The sequence below is a fragment of the Cyphellophora attinorum genome, assembly GCF_001299255.1.
Source record: "Cyphellophora attinorum strain CBS 131958 chromosome Unknown Contig8, whole genome shotgun sequence".
Taxonomy (NCBI): domain Eukaryota; kingdom Fungi; phylum Ascomycota; class Eurotiomycetes; order Chaetothyriales; family Cyphellophoraceae; genus Cyphellophora; species Cyphellophora attinorum.
The window spans coordinates 302,166-328,246 of NW_017253236.1; the positions used below are offsets into that span (position 1 = coordinate 302,166).

Genomic DNA, 26,081 nt, shown 5'->3' on the forward strand with positions numbered 1-26,081 from the left:
TGTCACAAATCTTCAAGTTAGGTTCACTGTACCTTGTGGTCATTGGAGTCGGCTCTTGCACATTGACACGTGGACTAGCAGAGCTTCGATTAACGGCAGCGCGTTCTCGACATTCTCCCACTGGCAACTCCGCAGCACAAAACTCTCAATAGCCGACAGAAAAGGCACACATCAGGACGAATCTAGCCTTCGGCGCCAGCTCCGGGTCCCGAGGCTTGGCCAGCCGGCACTGTCGCCGGCCCGTAGAGCTCACGTCCAGCACTCTACTCTTCAACCATCTGGCACAACGGATCGCCTGACCACCCACAAGAAGCGTCGAGGCGGTAGGATTTCGGTATGCCTCGTCCATCAATCCCTTCTCTCCTCGCCCAGGGCACCCTCGTGAGCAGCTTCACGGCAGTAGGCTTCTTCTTCGTCTACACCAAACACTGTGAAGTCCACGAACCCCTAGACCCTGCCACTGAGCCACTATTTCAGTCGTCCTTTTATCGCAGATACAACCCGCACAACAACTTTTACAACAGCGATGTGATAGTCAGGCGTGTGCCACTAACACATATCCGACCGGATCTCATTGAGGACGCTCAGGCTGGAGGGAGTCGGCTCGTTGAGCATTTCTGTGGCAGTATCTGGAGTGGCTGGCCGTTTATGGTCCAGCGCTACCTCCACGGGAGAGGCCACACAGGATCAAGCCTTCCGCCTCCCGATCCTGAAGCGACCTCAAGTCCGATCATTAACGAGGTTGCCAAGACATCGAAATCTGCCTGGTCGCGTGTGACCTCAACCTTCTCCTCGTCTGCTTCTAATGAAGCGCCAGCAACACCGTCAACCGCCGCCACATCGAAACCGATCCAGGAGCCCGAGGACCTTTGGAGCCCTAAGGATCTAGCCGCCTCAACTTATCCTGTCGGCACCGCCATCACCAATCACTTCATCGTCCTAGCCCATACTCCCTCTTACGCACCCAACTCAATCCTCGTCCGCTGTGGTTCCTCCCCTCTGAACAATCCCTACTCACCCCGCGACTCAGACGGCCTTTTCGAGATCTCAGCGCACTGTGACTTCGAGCACGGCTTCGCGGAGTTCAAGCTGAAATCCATCTTCTACAACGGCACGGACGAAGTCCGAGGCAAAGGAAAGGAGGACGGCATGGGTATGCCTAAGCGGATGTGGTGGCTGCACCAGCAGTATGCGAAACTGTGGATGGAGGCTGCGAGCGGAAAGTGTCGAATGAGCAATATGCGGAGCATGGATAAGCAGAGGCAGAGGATACGGGAGGAGATGAAAGAGAAGGAGGATGCGAAGACGGCGGCGAAGCAGTGATTCGATATTGTATGTTTCGGATTGTGCAGCGTTCTATCGCTGTTGGAGCCTAGCTGCCAGATGAAATGCCTGGACTTGCCTAGCGGTGCAAACATTTGCTTGCGGGCACGACTTCCTTTCAAACACTCTCGAGGTGAACCTGCCCATTTCGCGCCCGGATGCGGCTTCTAGGCAACAGCATTTGCGGTCACTACGCAACTGCCACCCTCGACGAATCACCGAGCTACTCCTACAGAGTTGCTCGATTCGTTCAACACCATTTATTGCGCGACGGCTTTCAGCAATTTTGTTTCTCCTTTTCCAGACGTCCGAGTAGCGGAAACTAGGTTCCTCATCTGCAATTTCCATCTGGCCTGATAAGCGGTAAGTACGTTCCCGTCTCGATGAAGTTCAAGCAACATATGATTCGGGCCAAGTCTGCGTTCTCATGTACCCTCCCGTTTGAATGAGACATGCAAACAAAGAAAAACTTGGAAGCAAATGTCCAGCTGCAACAACGGGACTGGGCCTATTTCTACTCGCTCGGTCATCATGTCAACCCTGTCCCTTTATCATAACAGCGAGTTCTCCCTATCATAGCAGCCAGCCCCCTCGATTATTGCAGCCAGCTTCTCCTATCGTCACAGCCAGCTGCCTTCGTCATGACAACTAGATCCCGCAACGCAATACCTTCCGACGACACACCACACTTCTCGGCCGGTATGTCTGTCCAGTTCCATGCTACTTTCTCGATGGACGAGGAGACCAGAACCATCACCAACCTCGACACCGAGGACATGCAGATGGTTCAAGAAGCCAAACAAAAGGCAAACCCGCGATACTCCGTCTCCGACGCCCTCCGCACAGGCATTGCTTATGTTCGGAGAAGCTATATCCGGCGCGAGGTTCGCATCGTCGCACCAGAGATGATCTTTCGAGCAATGGCGGCTCACCAGGAGGACAACTGTCAGCATATGGATGAGCATGCTGAGCTGTACATCACATACCTTCAGGCTCTGATTGACCCAAGGAACGGCATGAAGTACAGTCGCATTCGTGTTGAGAACATACAGGTAAGTATACAGAGCATTCTCCTGGGAGCCCCCTTTCCCAAAAAAACCCGTGAAATGCGTATCAGCGGCTAAGCCATATATTCCAGGAGGAGATCCGTCAAGCGGAGCTTGCGCTTGCTTCCTTCCGGGCTGCTCGAGCTGCTGGAACGGTCTTCCACAAATGTCCGGCCACGGTTGGGATCGAGTACCTGAGAGCTCCCAAGGCCCACGTCCATGACGAGAGATGCGGCACTGGCGTTGGCTGTACCATCCAGGAGCCCGCAGGAAAGAATAATGCCAACAATGCATAGGATACTGGCTGCGGCTCGATATGTCGGGTGAGGGCGCGGGTGTAGTGGTGATTTTGGCATCGTGGTTTGGCCCTAGACGTGGCAGCGCGAGGGCTCTTCGTACGCTTTCTCTGTCAGATACCGATATAGTGAGTACAAGCAAAGCTTGCAATGGAGGCAGCAGTCCAGTTTTGCCGTACTGACCGGCGAGCGTAAGCGTAGAAAGGCTCGATGTTCATCCAAGTCTGGTGAGACTCCTCTCCTTTATAATCGCTCCCCTTTGGCCACGCAGGTGACGCGGTGAGCGTCAAGTGAAATCAACATGGACAGAGACCATTCGAGCCAAGCATCTCTTGAAGGCGCACCTGGGCAAAGTCCCGTTCCCTGAGAGGTAGCAAACAAACAAAGACAGCTGATACTTCAACTTGAAAAAGCCCTTTCTCTTCTCTGCCTGAAAAAGCTTAGATTACCATTTCCCCTCAACGCAACAGCTTTCAGCCGCTCATCTAACGCCTTCGCCAAGATGTCAATCACAATCGACGACCAAACCTCCACTGCTGAAGATCTCTCAACCGAGGAGATGGAACTACTCATATTCGCCAAGAAGATGCACGACCGGAAGCCCTCTGTCTCCCACGCTATCCGTGTGGCCATGGCCATCATTCGCAAGACTCAAATCCGACACAAGATCCGCTCTGGCGCCACAGCTATCATCTTTCAAGGTATGGCGGATCATCAAGAGGATACCTGCTTGGAAATGGACGAGCACGTCAACCTCGTACTCGAATACAACAAGACCTTGATCAAGCCGGAGAACGGCATGGAGGATAGTCTTCGTCGTGCGGATGAGATGCGGGTACGTTAATAGGCCCTTTCACACAATCGGAATGATGTGATAGGCTAACTAGCTGGGATTCTCTAGGAAGGGCTTCGTCTAGCAGAGCTTGTAGGTGCCTCATTTCGAGCCGCTAGGGGAGTTCTAACCAAGTGTCCGGCCGCTGTTGGGATTGAGATCTTGAGATCGCCAGGGACTCATGTTCATGATGCGAGATGTGGTTATGGCCGAGCCCATGGCAGTGGTAATGGCAATGGAGGTGGCCATGACCCGAGTCATGGTACTGGCAGTGGAGGTAGTCACGGCGATGGCGATGGTGATGGTCCTGCAAGTCCAGCCAGCACGGAGGGCACATTGTCTTAGGCAATGGAGGGGAGGTGACAACAGCAATTCCGAGGAGCATGGCGACATCGGAGACTGATCAGAGTCCTCCGCGTGAAGTACGAGCAAGCCTCGTCGATCTAAAGGCGTTAATGGTCCCGTATTCCTTTGGAAGGGCTCTTCTCATCGCAGTTATGGCCATAAGTGGGCTGGAGATACAGTATGGACGGGATTTGACGCAGTGAGGCCGGGTGAGGCAACCCGCTACCTGAATCGAAGGCGTCGCTACCAGGAAGCTCTCCGATCGTGCAGTCATGGTCGGAAGACTTTGCGCAGACTGTCAACAATAGAGAGCGATCTTAAGGAGTTATACATCCTCACGCGTCCAGGTTTGTGTGGAGTCAGCATGCTCAACAGCGCTGGTCATCCTGCGACTTGCCACGACACCTCTCACGCATGTTCCGTCCCACGCACCTTCGTCTCCTGCTCCGAGTGCGGCCCATGTTCTTGCTAGTGGTATCTAGCATCTTCTCCACCTGCAGACATCCCAACAGTGCTGACAATGTCCTTTGTCTTCAGTTCTCCTTGGCCAGGTGGGCGGTAAGTACAATCCCGTACTGATGGTGTTCCAGAGAGAATGGTTTGACCCAAGGCTTTGAGCTCGTGTACTTTCCACAGGGTGTTAGACATGCAGACAAAGGGAACCCAGTCGGTACAAACATCTAACTGGAACAACAACACGGGTCATCGCCTATAAGTGCTGTCCAGATCTACCATGTCAGTCATCTTCCTCCATCATCTCACCGATCTCCTCAAAGTAAAACCTCTCAGACACACATCCACCACAATGCCAGCCAACTTCTCAATCAACATCGACAACCAGTCCTTCACCTCCGCCGAGCTGCCAGAGGAGGAAATGGTCCTACTTGTCCACGCCATATATGTCGCCGGCCGCAGTCCTCCTGTCTCCGTCTCCGAAGCCCTTCGAGAGTGCCTTGAAATCGTCCGCAAGACCCACATTCGCGAGAGAGTCCGAATATCAGCATGTGCAGTCATCTTCAGAACAATGGAAGATCACCACGAAGACACCTGTACACATCAGGAAGAACACACTCAGCGCTTCTTCGACTGGCACAAGGCTCTGCTGAACCCGGCAAATGGCATGGTAGAAGCTATAGCAAGCGCGGAGGTCAGTCTTGTAAGTCCAAAACCAGCCAACTTTGCGACCAGAGGTGAGATGCCCGTGTATTGAGCTAACCGATGCGGGATGCTTAGGGCGAAATTCAACAAATGGAGCGTATGGTCGGCCTCTTTCGTGCTGCTGGAGGCTCGTTGGGTCAGTGTCCGGCCGCTCATGGGATCGAAAGCCTGAGAGCACAGGGTGTTCGTCTGGCGAACGCCGCGGGCAGGGCTTTGTAGGACGCGAACCATCAGACACAATTGCCCGGAGTGCTAGGTGCATCTAAATCTGGCGATCAGCAAGAGAACTATGGCCGAAACATGGCATGAACCAGTGAGAGGAGGTCAGCAGGCCGGAGGGGATGAAGAGATCATCGCAGACGTGATCAGGTACTGCATTTGGACTCCTCGAGCTATGTGGAAGTCTGTCGCCCTGCAACGGCATCCACTCCGCCGAGGTCTCTTGTTAACCTCATGGGTCGTCTAGATGGTGTCGCAATGACAGCCCACGCCTGCGCAGGCTTTACACTTCCGTTCAACCTTGACGATGAGGCCGCCACCGTGAACGGCTTCTAAACCCATTGCCTCTCTGTCGCGGTTCATCTGACGTAACTCCCGTTGAAGGCTGTCAACACAGATGGGCTGCCGCATAATCTTCCTCAGAGCCTCAATTGCCCCGGTCACCGGACACATGTCGTAGCGAGTTTTCCCAGCAGCTCGACTCTCCTCAATGATACTTTTACATGTATGAAACCCCTCCAACAACTTGACAAGGTCAGCGCAACGTGCTCGCGCCCTCGATTGCATTCACATACCATGTATGAAAGGAGATCTTGCATTCCATTCACCGGATCGGTGATAGCCTGCTCGTACTCCATGACAAGGCGGAGGTGCTCCTCCATCGCCGAGCACTTTTCGCCGTCATGGACTTGTGTCCCGGCAAGAATGACTGCATTTGCCAGGGATCGAATTGCGGGATGAATGTCAGTCTTGCGGACTACCCCAATGGACAGGCTGATGGCCTCAGTGAAGGGAAGGGCTCGTTTGTTGACTTTCGCTGCGTCGACAAGCAAGCGTAGCTCCTCTTCTGAGATGTTGGAGGCGCCGAAGTCGTGGCCATTGATTGTGATGGTCATTTTGGCGGGAGATTCGGTCTTGTGTTGAGAGAATTTCTTGTTGAGGGAGATGGCATAAGGTCTGGAATTGTTCTTAGTTTACGCGTCGACAAAAACGAGATCTTTCACCTGAAAGAGGTCCCTGTATCGGATTATATTTAGATATTACCAGTACGTGATGAACACCAGATCACTTGCCTTGCTGAGGCCTGTTGCACCTGAAGTAGTCCGGGACTCGTGTGCATGCCTATCATCCCCTCGTTCGAATCAATACGTCGTAAAACATGGCTAGGTTGGCCGCTTCTCAAGAATGTACTATCGCGTGAGCAGGTACCTCTAAGTCAGAGTACGGCGGCGGATCCTGCCGATGTTGAAATTGGTCCTCATCCTGCGATGGCTCCCGCTCATACGCAGGCGGCTCATCGCCCTCCTCCCGCCCATCTTCTCGCTGCGATCCGTCCCTCACGAGAACATAGGACTCAGACCCATACGTGCTCCTTCGCGACGGAAGGCCAAGCTCGAGGGACTCAACATCCTCTAATCTCTCACTCGGCAGCTGCCGAATCCTCATCCTGACCGTCTCCCTCGCAAATCTTAGCTCGTCAAGGCGCTCTCTTGTGGCGTGATCATCGTCGGCCGTCGCGGCGACCTCGCCGCCACTGTCCTCAAAGCGGGTGATGAATCGATCGAGCTCGGCTTCCTCGTCAAGCAGGGGCCGTAGTCTGGTGCATTCGCTGTCCCACCAGTAGAGCAGGCTGACCAGACGCTTTTGTGAGTTGGAGTCGAATGTGGTGCCAAAGCGAATGCCTAAGTCGTTGTTGTTGATCATGTTCGCTTGTATCAGTCCTTCATCCGTCAAGACCTGGGCGTGTTTAAGCGTTTGTATCGCGAAGGCGGCACGAAAGTTGTCGTTGCAGATGTTAGACGCGATCAAGGTGTCTTCGTTAATGGCATAGGGTGTGAAAGGTCCAGGAGAACCTGTAGTCTGATGGAAATAGAGCTGGTCCTTTGTTTGGTCCGAGAGCTGCTGCTTGCTGTTCTTTCGCTTTTTCAGTTTTTTTGCCGGTTTGGTGGGCGTCTCTGTTTCACTCGTGCTGCCCCAGCTGTTGATCCGGGCCAGGGCCCTGAGTTTCAGCATCTTGCACAGAAACTCACCCTACAGCAGATCGCGCGACGTAGATGATGGTGGCAGATGTTGAACTGCATTTCCGGAATCTAGGTCAGCCATATCTGTCGTGGATCAGCTCAACGGTCCACGTCACCTAAAGACTGTCAAGTCAAAGCGGGCTGTTGGCCGATTAGTACTGAGATCATTGCACAATCCAAAAGTTCGGGTCGCCCGGCTCATCTCCTGCCAGTAGCATCCGGACCATTGCCGGCACCAACCGTTATGCCATAGTAGCTATGGCATAGCTTCCAGGCGTTATCAGAGCCGCATGAGACATGCATAGGCAGCTTGGTGGTGTGAGTTCGGGGTGACGACACGAAAGTTTGACTGTGGTGGGAGGACGCGTCGGGTTAGCCAAGAAATTTTCTGCGAGCTTTGAGGCGACAACTCGTGCGACCGTCGACGGATGCGATTGAATGCATGTCCTCGTCGAGGCCATACAGCGCAGATATCTGCCGGGCTGACGAAGCTCGGCCTGTCGATGGTATGCCCGTCTGATTCAAGCAAGGAAGGGGAAGGGCTGAAGTTGAAAATATACTTCGAGACTAGTGCAGGAGTCGCGTAACCCAGTTTGTCTGCGCGTCAGCAGCAGTAGCAGGTCTGTTTTGAACTTGCGAGCAGCAACGGGAAGGTATTGTGGAGTTAAACGCCGTCCTTCTTCGTTGAGCGGCAGCTCTTGCCCTCGTTGGTATGCGGCACAGCCCGCTCGGATCACAGGAAGGCTGCAGTACGAATGAATGGCTTTCATTTGCTATGTGTGAAAGCTCTCAAGCTATGATCTTTGCTTACGAAGGATGAGCTCCGACGACTACTAGATCGCCTGCCTGCGCCTGCAAGTCGCCCATTGCCTTCTTGTAGCAATTCAAAGATGTGGCATATTGCTGAGGACTTAGTCGCGAGCGTATCTAAAGCTCGATCCAAGTTCGTTCACCTCCAAAAGACCTTGGCGCCTTTGCTGAAAGATTGCTGCTGCCTCATCATTGGCAGTCTTTCCCAAACCAAATCAAATCAAAACGCCTCATGGATATCGATCGTCGTATTCTGATGTCGTCCCGACTTCGACTGATCGTCTTCGATCAGCCTCTCGCCCGTCGAATCGTGATAATGTAATCGTGTTTGTGGTACCGATTCACATCGGAGCTCTCACGAAGTAGTGATAGCCACTGGTCGGGTGCTTCTCCCAGACTCCAGCACCAATGTCGCCCGTGAGGATATCGTTCTGCTCTCGCAATGTCCAACTGCCGTCCAACTCCTTGCACCAGAACTGCGGATTCGTGCTTGGCTTGAATGGAATGAGCTGATTGCCACCGGGCACCGGAACGTTGAGCATCGCAGCTAGAGCGGCGTTCTGAGCAGCGATCTCGGCAGGGCTGGAGCCGACGAAGTACATAGGAGCACTAGGCAACTGAGCCATGGCGGTATTCTGGGCGATGTACCAGGCAGCTGTCGCGGCGGCGTTGGCGGTCGAACCAGGCCAAGTGCTGGGTGCAGACCAGCCGGGATACCACGCGGAGGGAGCAGGAGGAGCCGGCCAGGCGGAAGGCCAGTGAGCAGGAGGGGCTGTGTAGAAAGATGGTGAGTATCTGTATGATGAATATGGGTATGTGTACTGGTAGGAGTATGGATATGAAGAGAAGGCGTTGTTACTTGGGTATGAAGTAGAGTAGTAGTATGAGGAGTATGAGGTAGGAGATGGGTATTGCCAACCGGTAGCCGTGGGAGGAGGTGTCGCGCCGTAGTACTGGCCGTTGTGATAGTAGTAACCAGCAGGCTGGGTGGTGCCGTTACCCTGAGATGCGATGTCAGCGCTGAGCCTCAGGTGAGGCGAGATGCGGAAGGAGACTTACCGCCCAGTAGTACGTCGCTTGCGCGTTCGGAAGAGAGGCGTAGTACGCAGTAGTCGCACTCGGAGCCTGCAGAGCGAGCGTGTAAGTAGGGTTGAGCGGAAAAGTCTTTGGCCAATCTTCGACTCGTTCCCAATGACCAGCGGCGGGATGATTGAGAGTGGTGGGCACGACGGCGAGTTGATTGTAATATGGCAAGACCATCTTGACGATTTGACGAATGCGACGAGGTCTTATGTAGCGTGGTGGTGATATCGATGTGGTGGTCAAGGTTGAAGAAGGTTGGTGGGCGTTGAGATTGAAGTCGATATAATCAAGTCACGGGGCAACTGCAAATCAGAAATTCGGACGTGACTCACTTGATTCCAGTTATCCGGATACCACGAATACTGATCTGGCAGATTGACATAGACGTCTCGGGTTGGCGCGGCGGCAAGATGCGTGGCTTGACTCCATGGCCAGCCGCAAGAGAAGCACATCTTGAGGATATCGACTGCGATGCTGGCTTGATAGGTTCGAAAAGATGTGATTGGGAAGAATGCAGTGCGTGGTTGCAGGGAAGGTGGGCCGCAACGGGGAGAAGTAGTCAGATTATTTGTATGCCCTGCCAGCAGTGAGTCGAGTAAAGTGAAGTAACAAGCGGCGTGCAGAACGATGGCTCGTCCATTTGCATTGATCAATGTCTGAAATCCAAGTCAAGCACACCTGTTCTAAGTTCTTCGTCTGGATCCAGGGGGCTGATAGCTTTGTAGAGTCCTCAAGCTATCTGCAAGACATTCTTCCTGCTCGTGAAGTCCTCGGCAGTCTCCTAGCTGGCAAACGGACTCATCCAACGTGCTCGTGAAGGTCTTTATCCAAGCTTCAAAGCTACAAAGGACATGTGATCTGCAGTCCTTCAACACATCATGGCGGTCATAACCGATGGTGCGGCTCCCGCAATGGCCGCACGTAGACTCGTGCCCATTCGACTTGTCCCTCGTCCGGATCCAGTACACACGCGTAGTGAGTCGTCTCGTTCGCCGTCGGCCAGTCGCTGGTCCAGGCGGCTGCTAGACGCCTGGTGATGCCGTTTTCACCAGCTGTCCGATGCCTCCTCCATTTGTCACCCACGCAAGCAGCCCTTTCCTCACTATCATCCATGAAATCATCCAAAGCGCACGTTCGTGACGGCCCTACCGCAGACGCAGCCCCAGGTATCGGCTCCTTGTCGAATGCCGGACTGGCGAAGTCATGATTTGTGGCAACGACGAACCCGTCGACATCGTGGCGCGCTATGGCAGTGTTGTAGTCTTTCTCAAGCACCAGCGCGTGGACGCCGTCACTGAATGTAAGGTAAGCGGCAGTGGTCCGTCTGCTCGGCAGGTCGTGCTCTAAGCTGGCTAGTGAGGGCACTTCATTCGTCAGCAGATACTCTCGCAGAATACTTGAGATACTGCGACTCAAGCCAAGAAGAACTGCCACATGATGAGCATAAAACCGAAATCTGCTCCAACGCCCGTTCACTTGGTGAACTGCCCGAAAGTTCAGGCTCATACTGAGATGCGGTCGAACTCCTGTCAGAACTCCCACAAAGCCGACGTAGGTTATGCTGCTGGCTAGCACACGATCGGGATCCTCGTTGGAGCGAATGTAATCGAGCTGTACCACCACGCGTCGCAAAGGGTCCATTGCCCAGTCCAATGTCCTCAAATGATAACATGTACCTGTTCAGAGCGTACGACGCTAGACGTGCAACCCATCAGCAGATCCAGAACCACATTAAGCGCAACAAGCAAATACATCTCAACCCCGGTGACCTCGCTGATACCACGCAGTTCCTCGGTCTCTTCTCTTGAGCGAACCCTTCGTAGAGACCAGCGTGCAAGGGTGTTGATCGTTTCGTGTTTGGCGTCAGGGATTCCAAGATCGGCCAGGAGCTCGTTGAACAAGGGCGTGATGGTGGCGACCTGCTTCTTGTACTTCAATGCGAGCGCCTTGTAGCGCTCGTGCGGCGGAAGCGAGAGATCTATTCGGTGGACTGGTATGGCCCTGCCAGCGGCTGTGGATCGAAGGCTCATGATGTTCTGCGACGATCAATGAGCTCGATCGCGTGCAACGAGGAACGGGTCGCGGGTCACAGGTCGGTGATGTCTTGTCGTTTGAAAGTCCGTCCATTCACTACCCCTACATGAGATCGACCATCAATCACAGCAGCATCGAGTCCTTTGACAAGGCTTTATGCGGCAGTCTAGGCAGCCATAAGGGGAGGTTTGCCCTCATGCCTGGCATTTACGATCGTACCAGCATTGCTCACGTGTCTGCCTCCTCACCGCGGTGACATTGGCTACTCAGTCATAAATTTGTAAAAATCAATTTGTGAAAGACATCAACATCGCATCAGGCAGTGCAAAACAAATTTGCCAATAGTCATTGGCTTCACTGTATTCTACTTGAAGTTTCACAGGATCAACTTAAACAAAACATTCTGATGACGTCATCTAACCATGAATATCCACATGGTGCTTAGCGGTCAGGTGACCATTGATGAGTATGAAGCTCATCTCCAAGCTTACTTCAGAGCCACGGGTTTACGTACTATCTCCTACTGTGAGTATCAACCGGATTCCCAGAACCAGCAATATCATCTCAGAGTTTCGCGCGGCAGTTGCCGTCGTAGTAGACGATGGCTGACGAGCAGATGCAAGACCTCAATCCCGAAATTCCAGGACCGCCGCCAGTCAACGACGCGACCGCAGCATCCATCTTCAGTCCAGCTCAAGACCCGACTCTTAGCGCGACGGACGACGCGTCGGCTCAGCCAAAACCACAGAAGCCTGTCAAGCGTCGCAACCGTCAACCTGTTGTATGCAAACCATGTCGTGATCGACGATCAAAATGCGATCGCGGTACACCATGTAGTCTTTGCCGCAAGCGTGGTGAAGATCACCTGTGCATATACGCCAGTCGTGCCGACAAGACACGCAATGCAGGTAGCCGAGGAAGCAAATCGGCGGAGGCCCGCAAGAAGCAGCTGGAGAAGCTCGGTCAACTTGAGAGTCTTTTCAAACGCTATATGCCGCAGGACCACTATCAGTCAGCCGATCGAAAAGATCACTATGGTACTAGCCAAGGCCCGACTTCCACCACTGCAGATGGAGAGCCACTGCTCAGCACTACCGATGGTCCCCACTGGTCATCGATATTTCAGCAGCTTCGGTCGTCAATGGAAGGCTACGAGGATGCACTCTCCGACATCGATGATGGTATTGTGACCGGAGACGAAGCGCCTTTCCTTCTGGGCAACCCCAACCCACCATCTCTGACAACGGTCCTTGTGCAGTACCTCCCAGCAGACAAGAACGAAGTGGACAAAGTCATCCAGGATTACTTCGATGCAACCTTCATGGTTATTCCTGTCATTCACGGAGGAAAGTTCTTGCGCGAGTACAATGAATTCTGGAAAAACATGCACGGCGCAGATCCAATCTGGGTTGCATTGCTATTTGGCATCATGTCGCTGTCTGCAATGATCATTGCTCAGAAGAGTGAGGAGCCGGATCTGTCGCAACGCGACGCATGGATCACTGCTGCCGCTCATTGCTTGGCGATTGGAGGCTATCTCAAACCGAGCACATACCTGATTCCCGCGCTGTTGATTTTCTCCCAGTCTCAATACATGCGATACCAAGATCCATCCAGAGAAGTTGCAGCACTAGTGCCGATCATTGTGAGGCTGGCGTTTCAAACCGGCGTCCACCGCGAACCAGGTCCTCAAATGAGCCCTTCGAAGGAGAGATGCGCCGTCGTCAATGGGTCATGATTCGACATCTGGACCGCCAGATTGCTTGCCAATTCGGTGTTCCGGCATCTGTTTTGAGCGATGCTGCGGACATTCACCCACCTCACAACCTGCCCGATGAAGACCTTTCCGAAGACATGACCAGCCTTCCCCCTTCCCGGCCACTGGCTGGCTATCATCCTGTAGCCACTTTCATCATCAAGAATGGACTCATGGCGATCTTCGATGAGATCTACTCGTTCGCTCTCAGCTTTCGACCTCACGTCAACGAAGATGCTGAGATCAAGCGTCTCGGAGCTCTTCTACAAAACGAATGGACTTCTATCCCACAGAATTACAAGGCCAAGCCTATGGCTGACTCTATCAACGACCCTCAGACGTTGCGAATGTCGCGTATCACACTCGAGTTTCTCTACCAAAAATGCACCATCGTACTACATCGTCGGCGCGTCGCGAAACACGACTCTGCGTCTTACCAAGCATGTACTACTGCTGCAAAGAGCATCATCAACACCTTCCAGGATCTGCTCGACGCCCTACAGCCCGGCAAATTAATGGAAGGTCACGGCTGGGTTCTGTCCGCTACAATCGTCTGCGACTTCCTGCTCGCCTGCATGACTTTGGCGATGGCTGTCGTGGCCACTCAGCCGATCAGCAAGGATATCGAGGAGAATCTGAATGTTCTGGACAATGCTAAGCTCATGTGTCATAGTTTGACGGCCAAATCTCGAGGTGCTGCGCGTGTCGTGACGGCTATCTCCAACGTTCTGGCTAAGTTCGGCCGCGAGCCTTCACTCCCGATCGATCCCCGCATGGCTCCTCAGATCCAGCAGGGATATCAGCCTGCTCCGTCCTACTCCTTGAACGGCTACACGCCAGCGTCCTCAGCTCCCGGCACCCACCCTCCGCCCCAGGGCTCACCGTTCCAACCCTTCCCAACTCCGGCACCTTCCAGCGCACTATCCGAGGAACGCTCTACCAGCCACGGCCCGCAAGGTCAGCAATTCACCAGCAGTGGTCAGCTGCCTTATCTGGGCTCTCTTGCGCAGTCATACACCAACCACCCCTTACCAGCGTTCGAAGGACAGCCAATGATGGCCGGACTCTTCCCAAGTACAAATCAGCAGCAGTCGCTCCACCAGCAGCTGGCCTCTGCAGCACAGCAGTACGGTCAAGCAACACAAGGCCCGCTTCAACAGTTCGGTCAGAACGCGGTGTCCCTCGATCCTTGGGAACGTGCTACCGCTGCCGTGAATGGGAGCTTGGGCGAGATCGATTGGAGTATTTTCGATCAGTACATCTTTGAGTAGGGGTGTGATGGGCTCAAGATCCGCAGATCCGGGCAGGGCGGTCTCTGGTTGAGAAAACAGGCGCCGGATCAATGCGACAGATGTACTCATTATGTTAGCGGGCGTTCGATTGCGTGGGAACAGTGTCGGAAGGCGCGATCACCAGGCGGGCTCTGATTCTGCGGAGTCGATTGGAGCGCGGTTCCCCATTTAGCATCGAACAAGTACTCCAGATAGCTGAATCAGAAGCAGATTTACTTGGTCCCGGGCGCATCGGCTGGTCCCATGCCCATCATTCGCTCCAACTGAAGTTAGTGAAACAAGCATACCGGTTGTCAAGCCGTGCCGTGTGCTCCAACTCGACAGGCGTCGCCTTCAGAGTACCATCAAATGACTCTTCCACCGCAGCTTCCATGGTCTCGCCGGTACACATAATTTGCTTCGAGCCAGGCTGAGCAAGCCACTCCACGAGGTTGGCATCTGTCACAGGTCTCATGTCAGCAATCGATGGAGAACAGCGGTTAGTGCACGTAAGAATAGGACTTACACTTCCCAACACACTCCGCACTATGATACGGCGGATCGCACAATATCACGCCATACGCCCGCTTCACATCATCGGGCAACTGCTCCTCCGGCGCTTTGTTATAGTCATACCTCACAAACTCCGAAAACACGTCGAATCGCGAGTCGAACTCCAGCAGCGTGATCCGCGCAGGCTTCCGATCAGGCTCGGCGTTGATCTACATGTTCAGCGCGGACGATCAGAGGAGCTCAGGAATGTCTACTAGGAGGTTCTTCAGCTGCACGAACACGCTCGGTGCCGAGACGACGGCGATGGAGGTGGATGGAGTGCTGTGGGTTAGGAGTTGGCGGGCGAGGAGGTTGGCGGTGGCGTCTGTGAACCAGAATTGGCTCGCGTGCCAGTTCTCTTTGAAGTCGGAGATTGAGATAGACGCGGTCTGAATCGTGGACTGGTCGTGGCTGGAGGCTGATCTGAGTCTCTCAAGGCGATCATCGTTGGCGTCGCGGTCTTGGTAAAAGGACTGTAGGGCTGCTAGAGCGCTGTCGGAAAGGACTCTGGTTTGGGTTAGGAATGACTCTGAGCCGATATCTCGGGGGATGGCTTACAGCGGCTCGTCCGTGTCGTCGTCCATGGTCGTGCTACTGTGAGTTGCACAGTGTCATCGTGCACAGTGTTCAGCATGTGTCGACAAGCAATCGGCAGTCATCAGTGATGGTTGGTCAAACCCAAGTTCTGTGAATATTAGGCTCGAATATAGGTAGTCGTTCGTGGACGTCATCTCGTTCTCCGCCACCAGTCATCCGGTCTCTAGTAAGCCGTTTGCGCCCGCGTCATCCGGTCTGGCGAACCCATGGTCATCCGGTCCCGTCAAATGTATCTAGGTATGGACCGCAAACATTCCGCTGCAACAACGAAGCACCAAGAAAACCGACATCGAGTGAGGCTGATGGTGTTCACGGATACCTGCTCTGTATCGCGACGACGGTAGCTACACATCCCTCACGCCGGTGTCATCTGACTCTTCATCTACGCGATACCTTCGAACGGCGAGTTCCCGAAGTACGACGGCTCAGAGCCGACGAGCTCCCCACCAGTTATTTCCCTGCAGATCCGCCATGTGCTATCGCGCAGGCTCCACCTGCGATTTCGCACAGCATGAGGCATGCGGTCACTGCGGGCGTCGAGGGCGAGTCGGTGCAAGCAAGCTCCACCCGTGGCCTGGATCGTCGTTTCGGCAAGGACTACGTCGGCGATACCAACGCGGTGGAACTGGTGTTTGTGGCTGATGCTCTGTGAATTACTAAACACTACATCTTTGGGGCGCCAATATCTCGATTGTTGAAGATATTGTTCAGAGCACCGTCAGAACGCAGCACGACTATCGCACACCGCAAACATGGGTTCAATGGCGCCAGCCACACCAGAAGTGAAACTACTGATCAACGGCAAGTTCGTCGACGCATCAGACGGCGGCATATTCGACCTCCACTCCCCCTACTCAGGCAAACTCGTAGGCAGAATCGCAGAAGCCACAGCCGCCGATGTCGACAGCGCTGTCAATGCAGCCAGCAAAGCCTTCCCTGCCTGGTCAGCCCTCTCCCCAGCAGCACGAGGAGCACCACTTGCCAAACTCGCCTCTCTGATCAGCGACAGCAAAGACACCTTCGCCAAGCTCGAGGCCCAGTCCATCGGTCGCGCGACTGCCGACTTCTTCGACGCGCACTATGCGTCAATGCAATTCGGCTACTTTGCGCAGGCGGCCTATGCGACGGGTCACTCTTCGCTCAACACGCCTGGGTTCCTGAATTTCTCGCTTCGGCAGCCGTTTGGGGTAGTTGCTGCTATTATCCCCTGGAATGCGCCTCTGGTATTCCTGTCAAAGAAGCTCGGACCTGCCCTTGCTGCGGGCAACACGGTCATTCTCAAGACCAGTGAGAAGGCGCCGCTGTCTTCTGATTATGTTGCGAAAATGCTGGACCAGGCTGGCTTTCCACCTGGTGTGGTGAATGTTCTGCATGGCCACGGTCAAGTCTCGGGCGAGGCGATCTGCCGTCATATGCGCATTCGGGCGGTGAGCTTCACGGGATCAGTCATGACTGGGCGGAGGATCATGAGGGCTGCTGCGGATACTAACTTCAAGCGGGTCATTCTCGAGCTTGGTGGGAAGTCTCCGGTGGTTGTGTTTGAAGATGCAGATTTGGCAGCGGCGGCGAAGGAGACCGCATTTAGCATCCTCCTGAACAGCGGACAGACTTGCATGGCCAATTCAAGAGTGTACGTTCATGACGCGGTGGCTGCCGAATTCGTGAAGCTCTTCGAGGAGCAAATCAGGAGTCGGAAGGTCGGCGACCCTGAACTTAGCTCCACATCGTTTGGCACTCTGGCCGACAAGGGTCAGTGGGAGCGGGTAACTTCTTTCGTTGAGAAGGGCAGAAAGGAGCTGCAACAAGAAGGTGCCGTGTTCCTGGCAGCAATCCCGTCTCCGGTGACACGGCGGCCAAGGACAATTCTTACTTCCATCCGACCATTTTCAGAGATGTGCCGGAGGACTCGCAACTGATGAAGGACGAGATCTTCGGACCAGTTGTATGCATAAACTCATTTTCCGATGAGGCCAAGGTTCTTGCCCAATGTAACGACACAGAATATGGTCTGTACGCTGCGGTGTATACCAAAGACCTGGACAGAGGCATGCGAGTCGCAAAGGCTCTGGAGAGTGGCATGGTCGGTGTCAATTGCACAAGCCCGACTGGCGCGTGGGATCTTCCGTTCGGTATGTGTCTGTCTTATCCTGTCGCTGTAGCGAATGCTAACAACTTTCCAGGCGGCTATAAACAGAGCGGCGTAGGTCGAGAGGGCTTTCTGGACAGCTTAAACGACTGGTTGGAGAACAAAAGTGTCTTCATGAGGGTGAAGGGCCTTGAGAGTGCGGCTGCTGCGAGTGGCCCTCTCGGCAGATAGTCTTTGCATAGAACCGGGACATTGAGATATCGGAGTGGACGTGGCGATCAGTCATATCTCCATGTAGCCCTGTCCATTGTAAAGTTGTTGCCCACCACTCATAGGCTGTGACCACATATTGCCTTCGAACACATTGCCACTCGCACCAGTCATAGTGTTTATCATGTGCGTGAAGTCAGTGCCAATGCCTGAATGTGCAGCCCACCCTCCCATCGTGCTCTCTTGTCCTAGCAAGTCCGCAAAGTCATGTTGCAACATCGCAGGATCTAGTGCTAGGCTCGGAACAGGAGCTCCAGGCTGATGATTGCCAGTCTGAAGGAGATCTCTGATAGCGTTACGCAGACGCTCGAATATGTCCCGATATTTCTTCGCAGATGGATACCTCTCCGTGATCACATACAACAGTAGCTGACAATCGGCGAACGAGGATTCGACTTCAACGAATCCTGGACTGAGCCAAGCGCAGTAGACCAGCGTCAGACCAGCAAGGAAGACTGACTGGATTGATAGTGCCGAGAAACCGACAGGGAAGACTTGATGCAAACGACGGTAGTCGCTAATGATACCGGAGCAAGCCTGGGCACATAGCTTGAGGTAGTGCATATTCGGTGTCGTCGTCAACCGCGGGTACAGCAGGAATCGTACAGTCCTGTGATAGTGGATGGTGAAGAACTCCAATCCGTCATACGGACCGGAGTGCTGCTGAGGCTTGAATGTCTGAGCAGACGCGGGGATGTCAGCTCGCCACTGCTCCAGTCGGCCAAGGAAATCCATTATGGTAGCATCAGATGCCTGATCAGCTTGATCAACCCGGTAGACCACACTCTGGATTTCGGACTCGATCCGCTTCAGCTTTGTGCGATGAATGAAGGGCGACAAATTTGAGGTTCTGCGGCTACGGCCTGTCGATCCTGTTCCCATAGTCTCCTGCCATACTCTTCGGAGCTCTTCCTCGTCGTCTAGGTTTTCGTTGACGTCCAAAGGGAGCGGTGCATCGATGTCATGGTCGCTGAGGGAGAATGGTCTGCCAATCGCTATACAAATGTCTCTTTCCAAGAAGTATGCAGCCCAGAAGCGGCGCTTAGCCATCTCGCCATCTATCGTCGGACCTGATTCGTGACGATCCCTGTGAAGACCGAGCTCGATGCATTGGCGGATAGCGAGGCCGATGAAGGTCCATGCTCCTGGATCTCGTGGTGCTCGAGTGCAGTAAAGCGTCAGCAACAGCAAATAGTCGAGGCTTCGGGAGTCCCTCAGCTTCAAGATCGAGCTCATCTCTTGGTATGCGATATCGTAGTGCTTGTCACTGAAGAAGTATCCACCCTCGCCAGAGGACTCGAGCCATCGACCGCTGACAGCGTAAATCAGGTTCAATACGCACTTGTCGTGCAAATTGGTCAATCGTGCCCGATTCGCATGCAACCAGGTGACTCTCGGAGTATGGATGATGGGGTATCGCGTCGCGATGTGTCGATGCCAACCGACGATCAGTCTGTCTGCCGTGTTGCTGTCCATCGAGGTCAGGTTGACCATCTGCTCCAGTCTCGCGTCGTGCAGCGACCTTGGGGATGGGTCCTCAATACTCGGGCCATCACGATCGATCGTCCCGCTATCTGTTGGCTGCTGACTCTGCACGATCGAATTGAGAACTCTGCCAATGGACAGCGATGATGTTCCGCCAACATAATGTCCCGAAGCTGCCAGTGAAAGATCTCTGATGGCAACGAATACATCGTTCCCATTCTCGGATCCAGCGCCTTCCTGTGGCATGAGCTTGGCGATGCGGAAGTGGTCATCGCCTACTTCTGCTGCGCCATAGAACGACAGAGCGGTCTCGAGCTCGGCGACCCTTTCCTCAAGCGCTTTGATGTGATGCGTCGCGCCTGCAGGTTGGAAAACGTACACGCACTCGTTCGAGGTCTTCGAGCACGATGTACACTTGGGATGCCCGCCATCGCATCGTTGTTTGCGCGTTTTACATCGCTGGCATGCTAATGCAACGCGTCGTTGTCGTTTAGCAGGCCTAGAGGGGTCGCGCCCGGATGCTGTTGATTGAGGTGACAACTGGCCGTCTGATGGGACGGGTGTATCGTCCGAGGTCTCTGCCATGCCAGAGATGCCAGTGTGGCTTACTGAGAATGAGCAAGTGCAAGATTGGCTCCTGAGCCCCTGGGGTAGCGACTGCCCCGGTATTTGACGGTCCCAAGCAAGTGGCCTTTTGTTCCACGGAAAGGTATCAGTTCCTGCTAAATGCCTTTGCCCGTGCTCTTGACCGTGCAGCAGCAGCTCCTCCCGTACTATCAGAGGGCATCATCAGCTGGGACTGCGACCCAACTGACCATTGTCGTGTAGTTGGAGCGATCGGCATTATTGGCGCTGTTCTTCGACAGCGATAAGATCTGGCCCTATCTCGGCGCCGACTCCGGGCTGCCTTATCGGCGCTTTTGAGCCCTAAACCCACCACAAGCGTTAAGTTGTCCTTCAACCCCGCTCATGACAGACAGGTCAATCTACGCAACAGCCACTTTTCGTCCGTGGCATGACTAATGCAATGATCGTCTATATGAATGGTATTGCCCCCAGCTCTTCTCGGGCTGTGCATTGGCTTCCACGTTCTCTGTCACGCGGGCACCAATTGATGGACCGACCAGAGTCGAGCTGAAACCTCTTCGATCAGAATCTTCTCCCACCACAATGTCTGGTCAACTTCTCAACATACCAACCTCGACTCAGACAGTGTCAGTATCTGTCATCAACACGACAGCCACCATAAAAGGCATCGACACTTGGAAGTTCTTTGAGCCCCCGATCAAAGGTCATGAGTGGCTGGCTGCCCCGTGCTACTCGTTCTTAATCGAACACAAAGATGCCAGCGGTGCAACTCGCCGTCTGGTGTTCGACTTGGGTATCCGCAAAGACTGGCAAAACCTGTCACCCTTTCTGATCAAGCGCTTTGAGACGAATGGATACGCAGTGGATGTCAAGCAATCAGTCAGAGAGATTCTGGAATCCAACGACATCAGTTGTGCTGGCGATCAAATCGAAGCTTTGATATGGAGTCACTGGCACTTCGATCACACTGGGAACCCCAGCGAGTTTCCCTCTGCAACCGAACTGATAGTTGGTCCTGGGTTCAAGGAGAAGCTGTTGCCAGGCTATCCTACAAACGCCGAGAGTGCCATTCTCGAGTCTGATTACACCGGCCGTACTCTCGAGGAGGTCGACTTCAGCCAAAGTGGCGTCCGAGTTGGCCAATTCGCTGCGGTCGACTACTTTGGCGATGGCAGCTTCTTCCTCCTGGATTCTCCGGGGCATGCTGTTGGCCATATCTGTGGTTTAGCTCGCGTGACGAGCGAGCCAGCTTCTTTCGTATTCATGGGCGGGGATATAGCCCATCACGCAGGCGAGTGGAGACCTTCACCACACCTTCCACTGCCGGAGCAGATCAAGCCTCATCCCTTCCACGACGAGCCTCAAGCAAGTACTCCTTTCTGTCCTGGAAGCCTGTTTGAGAATCTCGGACAATCAAGGTCATCTGGAGGCAGCCGTACGGAGACCTTCTACAAGCCAGCCAAGCTTGAGACCGGTCAGATCCACCATGATATAGATCAGACCATCGCCAGCATTGAGAAAATGCAAGAGCTGGACGGCATCAAGGACGAGAGCATCATGATGTGCGTGGCGCACGATGAAACCCTTCTCGGCGTCATCGATTTCTTTCCGAAGACCGTCAACGACTTTGTACAGAAAGACTGGGTAGGAAGACTGAGGTGGAAGTTTCTGCGTGACTTTGCGAGTGCCGTCGACCATGAGATTCCGGGCAAGCAAAGCTGGGCGCCCGTCACGAAGTCTTGATAAAATATATACCGTAGCGCCGGTACCAGCTCAACTCAATGCGCTTGACGCTTATACAACGCTCTCCCGAAACCCTTTCTCTGTGTCATTGGCCTCGACCTCAGAATCAGACTTGCCCTCGACAGACCGGCCATGGCCAATAGGGTCTACTCCTGGTGTAAGCATCGTGCTCACATCGATGTCCACCTGTCTTCCTAGCTCAGGTGGTGGGAATGCCAGGTTCAGTATCCAAAAGATCACGAAAGCCAAGCCATAGCCAGAGAAGAAGGAGACTTGGTATAATCCTTGCTGATGTTAGCAGCTGTGACTTGGGAACGACTTCCTCGGAGGACTTACTGAACCAGGTCTGGCCAAAGCTGTATTTGTCTTGTCCTCCTATCGCCATCACACTGTTGCACGGTGTTGTCAGTATGTCTCATCTAATACCGCGCCACGAGAGATCAGTACTTACAACCCTGGCAGAGCCCAAGTCATAGCGAGGAAGTAGGCTGTGAAGGCTCTCCAATTCACGCCATTCCAGAACCAGTATATTCCACCTGGCCGGTAGAGGTCAGGGATATTCCACTTGGTGCGTCTCACAACCCAAAAGTCGCAGACCAAAATTGCTGCAGCAGGGCTCATGAAGACACCGAAGCTCGACAGCACGGTGATGAATGTGCTAGCTTGAGTGAGGAATCTCCATGGATTCGCAAGGACTCCCAGCACAGCAAAGATCATGCTGCCCCGACGGCGAGATATGTACTTGGGCACGAGCATGGCCAAATCCATACCGCTGGAGACACAATTCTGTGTGTAGTTGATGAACACAATAACAAATAGCAAGCCGAATCCGGCAAAAAAGGTACCTGCCCGCATGGCTGCAGAGTAGTTTTGTGCCTGGAGCTGCTGTATGGCGATCAGAGGATTCCATTGAAAAGTCCCCAGAGTCGGAGCAAAGGCAGAGGTCGAAATGATACCGACCAAGGCGAACAACGTGACCGTGACAGGCAGGGCAGTAAGCTGAGCCAAGGTGGGCGAATGCTGTACACAAGTTGTCAGCGCAAAGACGTCGCAGTCTTCAGGAGCAATAATTGCAGTGGATTATTCATCACAGCGGAGCTCTGAAAAGTGCTGGTTGCTTCCGAAGCTAGACGCTGGGGCAGACTCACCCTGGTCTTCGCATAGCGAGTCCAGTCAGAGACTCGGTCCGAGCCACCAGCATATGTGCCCGCGATTGACGAAATGCCCTGCACCATAAGGAAGCCGACCTGTCCCGATGGTACATCGACCTGAGGAGAAACCAGGTCTCCAACGCGGCCGCCATTCTGGGCGATAGCCCAGCCCATGATGCCGAACAGAGTGGCGGAGCTGATGATGAGATTCGCCTTCAGATACTTCTGAACCTCGTGAGGCGGCACCCAGTATATGATTGGGAAGTACACAAAGATAAAGAGCACGAAGCCGATCTACACTCGTCAGTCATGCCCTCCCACGGTTTGAGGTTGAGTCATACAAGTTGAGGTGTCGTGACTGCATTCGATGGTCAGCAATGATAGAAGGCACGCCTGGTGGAGCTCAGGAATGGAAAGAGCAAGGCACAACTTACTGCCTGCGCTATCCGGCAATGTGTTCTTCATTCGCAAGAAGCTTTCAGACCATGTATTTCTGCAACCTGGTCAGTCTCGTTTGGTCATGGAAAACGCCTCAAGACATGGATAAGTTGGACATCGCAGTCCCTTAACGTCACTTACAGCATGATCACAATTGCCATCCCGCCGAAGTACATCTGGGTTCCATAGAAGACGAACGACTGAAAGACGTTGAGCATGATGACGAAGTATGAGCCCCAGAGTCCGAAAGCACTCCGTGCAAGAGTGCCATAACCGAGGTGATGGATGCACCCCGGCCCGCCGTTGAGGAAGGCGCTGATAGATGCAATGACGCAGCCAACGAGCTAATTTCGTGTCAGCGCAGCACTCTGGAGACCTCTGCCCACTCACCACAACACCGCTCGCCTGTCCTGCGGTCAGGCCGATTCCGATCAGCGAGCTTCCGATTGTCCAGGAGGAGACTGATATGCGCAAGTGCCCAGTCTTCGATGACATTGTCAGTACATTCTTCAACGGAGGAAGTGCATATCAGCAAGTAGACGAGTGACAACACTTACATGCCCAAAAAGCGAGCCACCCATAAGTTCGCTTGGCGTGTGGTATAGGGTACGTGTCTCTGTTGCCCCACCGGGTGGTCTCGAGACTCTCGTACTCGTCGTCAATGGGTTTGACTTCAAGCTTCTTCAAGAACGCTTTGAAAGACATGGTGAAATCCTGTGTGCTGGGAATTGTTCTCGCTTGATGCAGCACGTGGAGAAGAGCCCTCGAATGCAGACTGAGCGACACAGCACACTGATATCTGTCTAGCCTCAGCACGATCGCGGCCCTCGTTCCATCGAGTAAGTCCTTATCAGCCTAGTATCCCCAGAAAAGGCTGCACTCGCTGGGAGTCTCCATACTCCTCTCGTTTCGAGTTCGCGAAAGCTCTCAGCAAGTGCCGTGGCTTGATACACCTGATAGCGTTCTAGACCAGTGTCGACGGTTGTCGGGCTTCTACCGATGAGATAGACTTCACTGGCTAAGGAGAAAGCGAATGTGGAAATGTGCAGGCCGCTGACACAAACAAGGGCGGTCCGCGTGGTAGTATCGGCAGCGTTCCGACGGCTCCACAATATTGTCTGTCAGATCGACACTGTCTGAACAAGCGAGACTTGGCTCTATCATCTTCTAACCTTGGAATCCGAGTAACACCAACCCAAGGTGGCGACACAGATTTCTGCTGGTTATCAGCACGATATGATCCAGCAGCGGCTTGTGGAAGTCCACGCCAGGATCCCGGCTACCAAATCCCACGTGTCATCCCCACGGTTAGACCAATATACGCTACAGCATAGCATGCCAAAAGAAGTCTAGGCTCGAAAGACCAAGCGTTAAAGGTGTGGACGCCGTGAGCCCGCCTGGCAGGCTATTCCTGTCTCCAAGAGTGGTACCAAGAGCTTTCTTCGACTGAGCACTAGCGTTTTATGGATGGAATTTGACCTCGACAAACTCATCTTTACTTCACGAGGCTACGGTCGTCTATTCCAGCTTCATCATGTGCTCTGTTCAGGATTTCCGCTGGCGCTTGATGAGGATTCTCAACAGGATGGGCATCGTGCAGCAAGATGGCTCGCGGCGAGCAACAACAGCATTACCGTCCAAATCGCCGCTGCAAGCAAGGCCTGAGATTGCTATCCTGGGAGCTGGGATTGGTGGATTGGCATTGGCTATCGGAATGATACGCCGAGGTGTCGCTGTCACTATCTATGAAGCGGCAGAGGAGTTCTCTGCCGTAGGGGCTGGCATTGGATTTGGTCCAAACGCACTGAATTCAATTGACTTGCTGGACCCAAGGTTTCGTCAAATGTACGAAGCCGCCGCTACCGCCAACGAGCGACCAGAGTTCGAGCACAGCGTCTTTGACGCTCTGTACGCTGAGGAGGGATTCGGGGAGAAGCGTGGTTGGAAGAGAGGTCTGGTTGGGGCACCATATTTCTTCCGTTCGAGCGCCCACCGGAAGGACCTGCTGCAGATCATGACGGAGCTCATTCCGGAAGGCGTTGTCAAATTCAACAAACGTGCCAAGAGCATCCATCAGAGCAACAACAATGTCACAATCGCGTTCGACGATGGACAGACTATTACTGTCGATGCATTGATCGGCTGCGATGGCGTCAAAGGTGCAACACGCGGCCTTGTACTCGGCAAGACACACCCGGAACAAGTGGCGCCTACCTACTGCAACATGTACATCTACCGCGGCATAATACCCATGAAAGACTGTAAAGAGGTCCTAGGTCAACACGCTGGCGATGCGAAATGGTTCATGCGGAAGGATCAGGGCGTTGCTATTTACCCAATACAAAAAGGCGCCGCAGAAAATTTTGTGTTCTTCGTCAACGATCATAAAGGCTGGACAGGGCCCCCGGTGGCGATCCCGCGTACAAAGGAAGAGATGCGAGAGGATTTGGCTGGTTTCGACGAGAGATTGCTGAAGCTCCTGGATTGGGCTCAACCACTCCAGTGGCCGACCTACCACCATCCCAAGACTCATACCTACTTCAAAGGTCGCATCTGCCTATTAGGAGATGTTGCTCATGCTACAACTCCTCATCAAGCCGCTGGAGCAAGTCAAGGACTGGAAGACGCTGTAGTACTGAGCCGTCTCCTCGCAGCAGTGCAAAACCCAGACGAACTCGACGCCGCATTTCGAGTCTACGACCGTATCAGGCGGCCAAGAGCTCAACGTGTGGCTCAGACAAGCTACGAGGCGGGGGTCATGTACTCGTGGAATGACCCGAACTTTGGTGACGATATGCAGAAGATTGTGGACAACGCAAACGAGAGGTTACATTGGATATGGCAGCATGACCTCAAGGGCGACGCTGATAATGCGGAGGCGGAGTTTTTGCAGATGACGAGGGGCAGCGAAAAATCAAGCACGGTTGTGACTGTCAACGGCTCAGGCATGAAGCATAAGTTATAGCATCTGAAAGCA

The 26,081-nt window shown here is 53.8% G+C and overlaps 13 protein-coding genes across 13 annotated transcripts; 8 read left to right on the plus strand and 5 right to left on the minus strand.

The window, feature by feature from the left end:
- Window positions 1–336: 336 nt before the first annotated feature.
- AB675_5402 (uncharacterized protein) lies at window positions 337–1,323 on the plus strand (the record flags this gene model as incomplete). Its single annotated transcript, XM_018145611.1, has 1 exon — window positions 337–1,323. One exon carries the CDS (start codon window positions 337–339, stop codon window positions 1,321–1,323), a length of 987 nt encoding a protein of 328 aa, XP_018002079.1.
- Window positions 1,324–1,964: 641 nt separating this feature from the next.
- Window positions 1,965–2,665, plus strand: AB675_5403 (uncharacterized protein; the record flags this gene model as incomplete). Its single annotated transcript, XM_018145612.1, has 2 exons — window positions 1,965–2,375; window positions 2,462–2,665. 2 exons carry the CDS (start codon window positions 1,965–1,967, stop codon window positions 2,663–2,665), a joined length of 615 nt encoding a protein of 204 aa, XP_018001754.1.
- Window positions 2,666–3,167: 502 nt separating this feature from the next.
- Window positions 3,168–3,842, plus strand: AB675_5404 (uncharacterized protein; the record flags this gene model as incomplete). The annotated part of the gene is made up of 2 exons (XM_018145613.1): window positions 3,168–3,500; window positions 3,567–3,842. 2 exons carry the CDS (start codon window positions 3,168–3,170, stop codon window positions 3,840–3,842), a joined length of 609 nt encoding a protein of 202 aa, XP_018001916.1.
- A 733-nt stretch (window positions 3,843–4,575) lies between these two features.
- AB675_5405 (uncharacterized protein) lies at window positions 4,576–5,219 on the plus strand (the record flags this gene model as incomplete). Its single annotated transcript, XM_018145614.1, has 2 exons — window positions 4,576–4,998; window positions 5,076–5,219. 2 exons carry the CDS (start codon window positions 4,576–4,578, stop codon window positions 5,217–5,219), a joined length of 567 nt encoding a protein of 188 aa, XP_018001931.1.
- A 243-nt stretch (window positions 5,220–5,462) lies between these two features.
- Window positions 5,463–7,232, minus strand: AB675_5406 (uncharacterized protein; the record flags this gene model as incomplete). The annotated part of the gene is made up of 3 exons (XM_018145615.1): window positions 5,463–5,744; window positions 5,795–6,176; window positions 6,445–7,232. 3 exons carry the CDS (start codon window positions 7,230–7,232, stop codon window positions 5,463–5,465), a joined length of 1,452 nt encoding a protein of 483 aa, XP_018001885.1.
- Window positions 7,233–8,391: 1,159 nt separating this feature from the next.
- On the minus strand, window positions 8,392–9,310 carry AB675_5407 (uncharacterized protein; the record flags this gene model as incomplete). The annotated part of the gene is made up of 2 exons (XM_018145616.1): window positions 8,392–9,051; window positions 9,110–9,310. The coding sequence occupies 2 exons, from the start codon at window positions 9,308–9,310 to the stop codon at window positions 8,392–8,394; spliced, it is 861 nt and encodes a 286-aa protein (XP_018001887.1).
- Window positions 9,311–10,018: 708 nt separating this feature from the next.
- Window positions 10,019–11,163, minus strand: AB675_5408 (uncharacterized protein; the record flags this gene model as incomplete). Its single annotated transcript, XM_018145617.1, has 3 exons — window positions 10,019–10,497; window positions 10,642–10,744; window positions 10,825–11,163. The coding sequence occupies 3 exons, from the start codon at window positions 11,161–11,163 to the stop codon at window positions 10,019–10,021; spliced, it is 921 nt and encodes a 306-aa protein (XP_018001833.1).
- Window positions 11,164–11,768: 605 nt separating this feature from the next.
- Window positions 11,769–14,194, plus strand: AB675_5409 (putative transcriptional regulatory protein; the record flags this gene model as incomplete). The annotated part of the gene is made up of 2 exons (XM_018145618.1): window positions 11,769–12,812; window positions 12,866–14,194. 2 exons carry the CDS (start codon window positions 11,769–11,771, stop codon window positions 14,192–14,194), a joined length of 2,373 nt encoding a protein of 790 aa, XP_018001957.1.
- Window positions 14,195–16,095: 1,901 nt separating this feature from the next.
- On the plus strand, window positions 16,096–17,660 carry AB675_5411 (Aldehyde dehydrogenase; the record flags this gene model as incomplete). The annotated part of the gene is made up of 3 exons (XM_018145620.1): window positions 16,096–17,177; window positions 17,234–17,472; window positions 17,524–17,660. 3 exons carry the CDS (start codon window positions 16,096–16,098, stop codon window positions 17,658–17,660), a joined length of 1,458 nt encoding a protein of 485 aa, XP_018001936.1.
- A 51-nt stretch (window positions 17,661–17,711) lies between these two features.
- Window positions 17,712–19,769, minus strand: AB675_5412 (putative transcriptional regulatory protein; the record flags this gene model as incomplete). Its single annotated transcript, XM_018145621.1, has 1 exon — window positions 17,712–19,769. One exon carries the CDS (start codon window positions 19,767–19,769, stop codon window positions 17,712–17,714), a length of 2,058 nt encoding a protein of 685 aa, XP_018002016.1.
- A 585-nt stretch (window positions 19,770–20,354) lies between these two features.
- AB675_5413 (uncharacterized protein) lies at window positions 20,355–21,515 on the plus strand (the record flags this gene model as incomplete). Its single annotated transcript, XM_018145622.1, has 1 exon — window positions 20,355–21,515. The coding sequence occupies one exon, from the start codon at window positions 20,355–20,357 to the stop codon at window positions 21,513–21,515; it is 1,161 nt and encodes a 386-aa protein (XP_018001796.1).
- Window positions 21,516–21,566: 51 nt separating this feature from the next.
- Window positions 21,567–23,809, minus strand: AB675_5414 (Thiamine transporter; the record flags this gene model as incomplete). Its single annotated transcript, XM_018145623.1, has 9 exons — window positions 21,567–21,799; window positions 21,852–21,904; window positions 21,967–22,535; window positions 22,664–22,960; window positions 23,008–23,024; window positions 23,101–23,159; window positions 23,246–23,448; window positions 23,495–23,565; window positions 23,662–23,809. The coding sequence occupies 9 exons, from the start codon at window positions 23,807–23,809 to the stop codon at window positions 21,567–21,569; spliced, it is 1,650 nt and encodes a 549-aa protein (XP_018001974.1).
- An 880-nt stretch (window positions 23,810–24,689) lies between these two features.
- AB675_5415 (Salicylate hydroxylase) lies at window positions 24,690–26,069 on the plus strand (the record flags this gene model as incomplete). The annotated part of the gene is made up of 1 exon (XM_018145624.1): window positions 24,690–26,069. The coding sequence occupies one exon, from the start codon at window positions 24,690–24,692 to the stop codon at window positions 26,067–26,069; it is 1,380 nt and encodes a 459-aa protein (XP_018001874.1).
- Window positions 26,070–26,081: the final 12 nt, after the last annotated feature.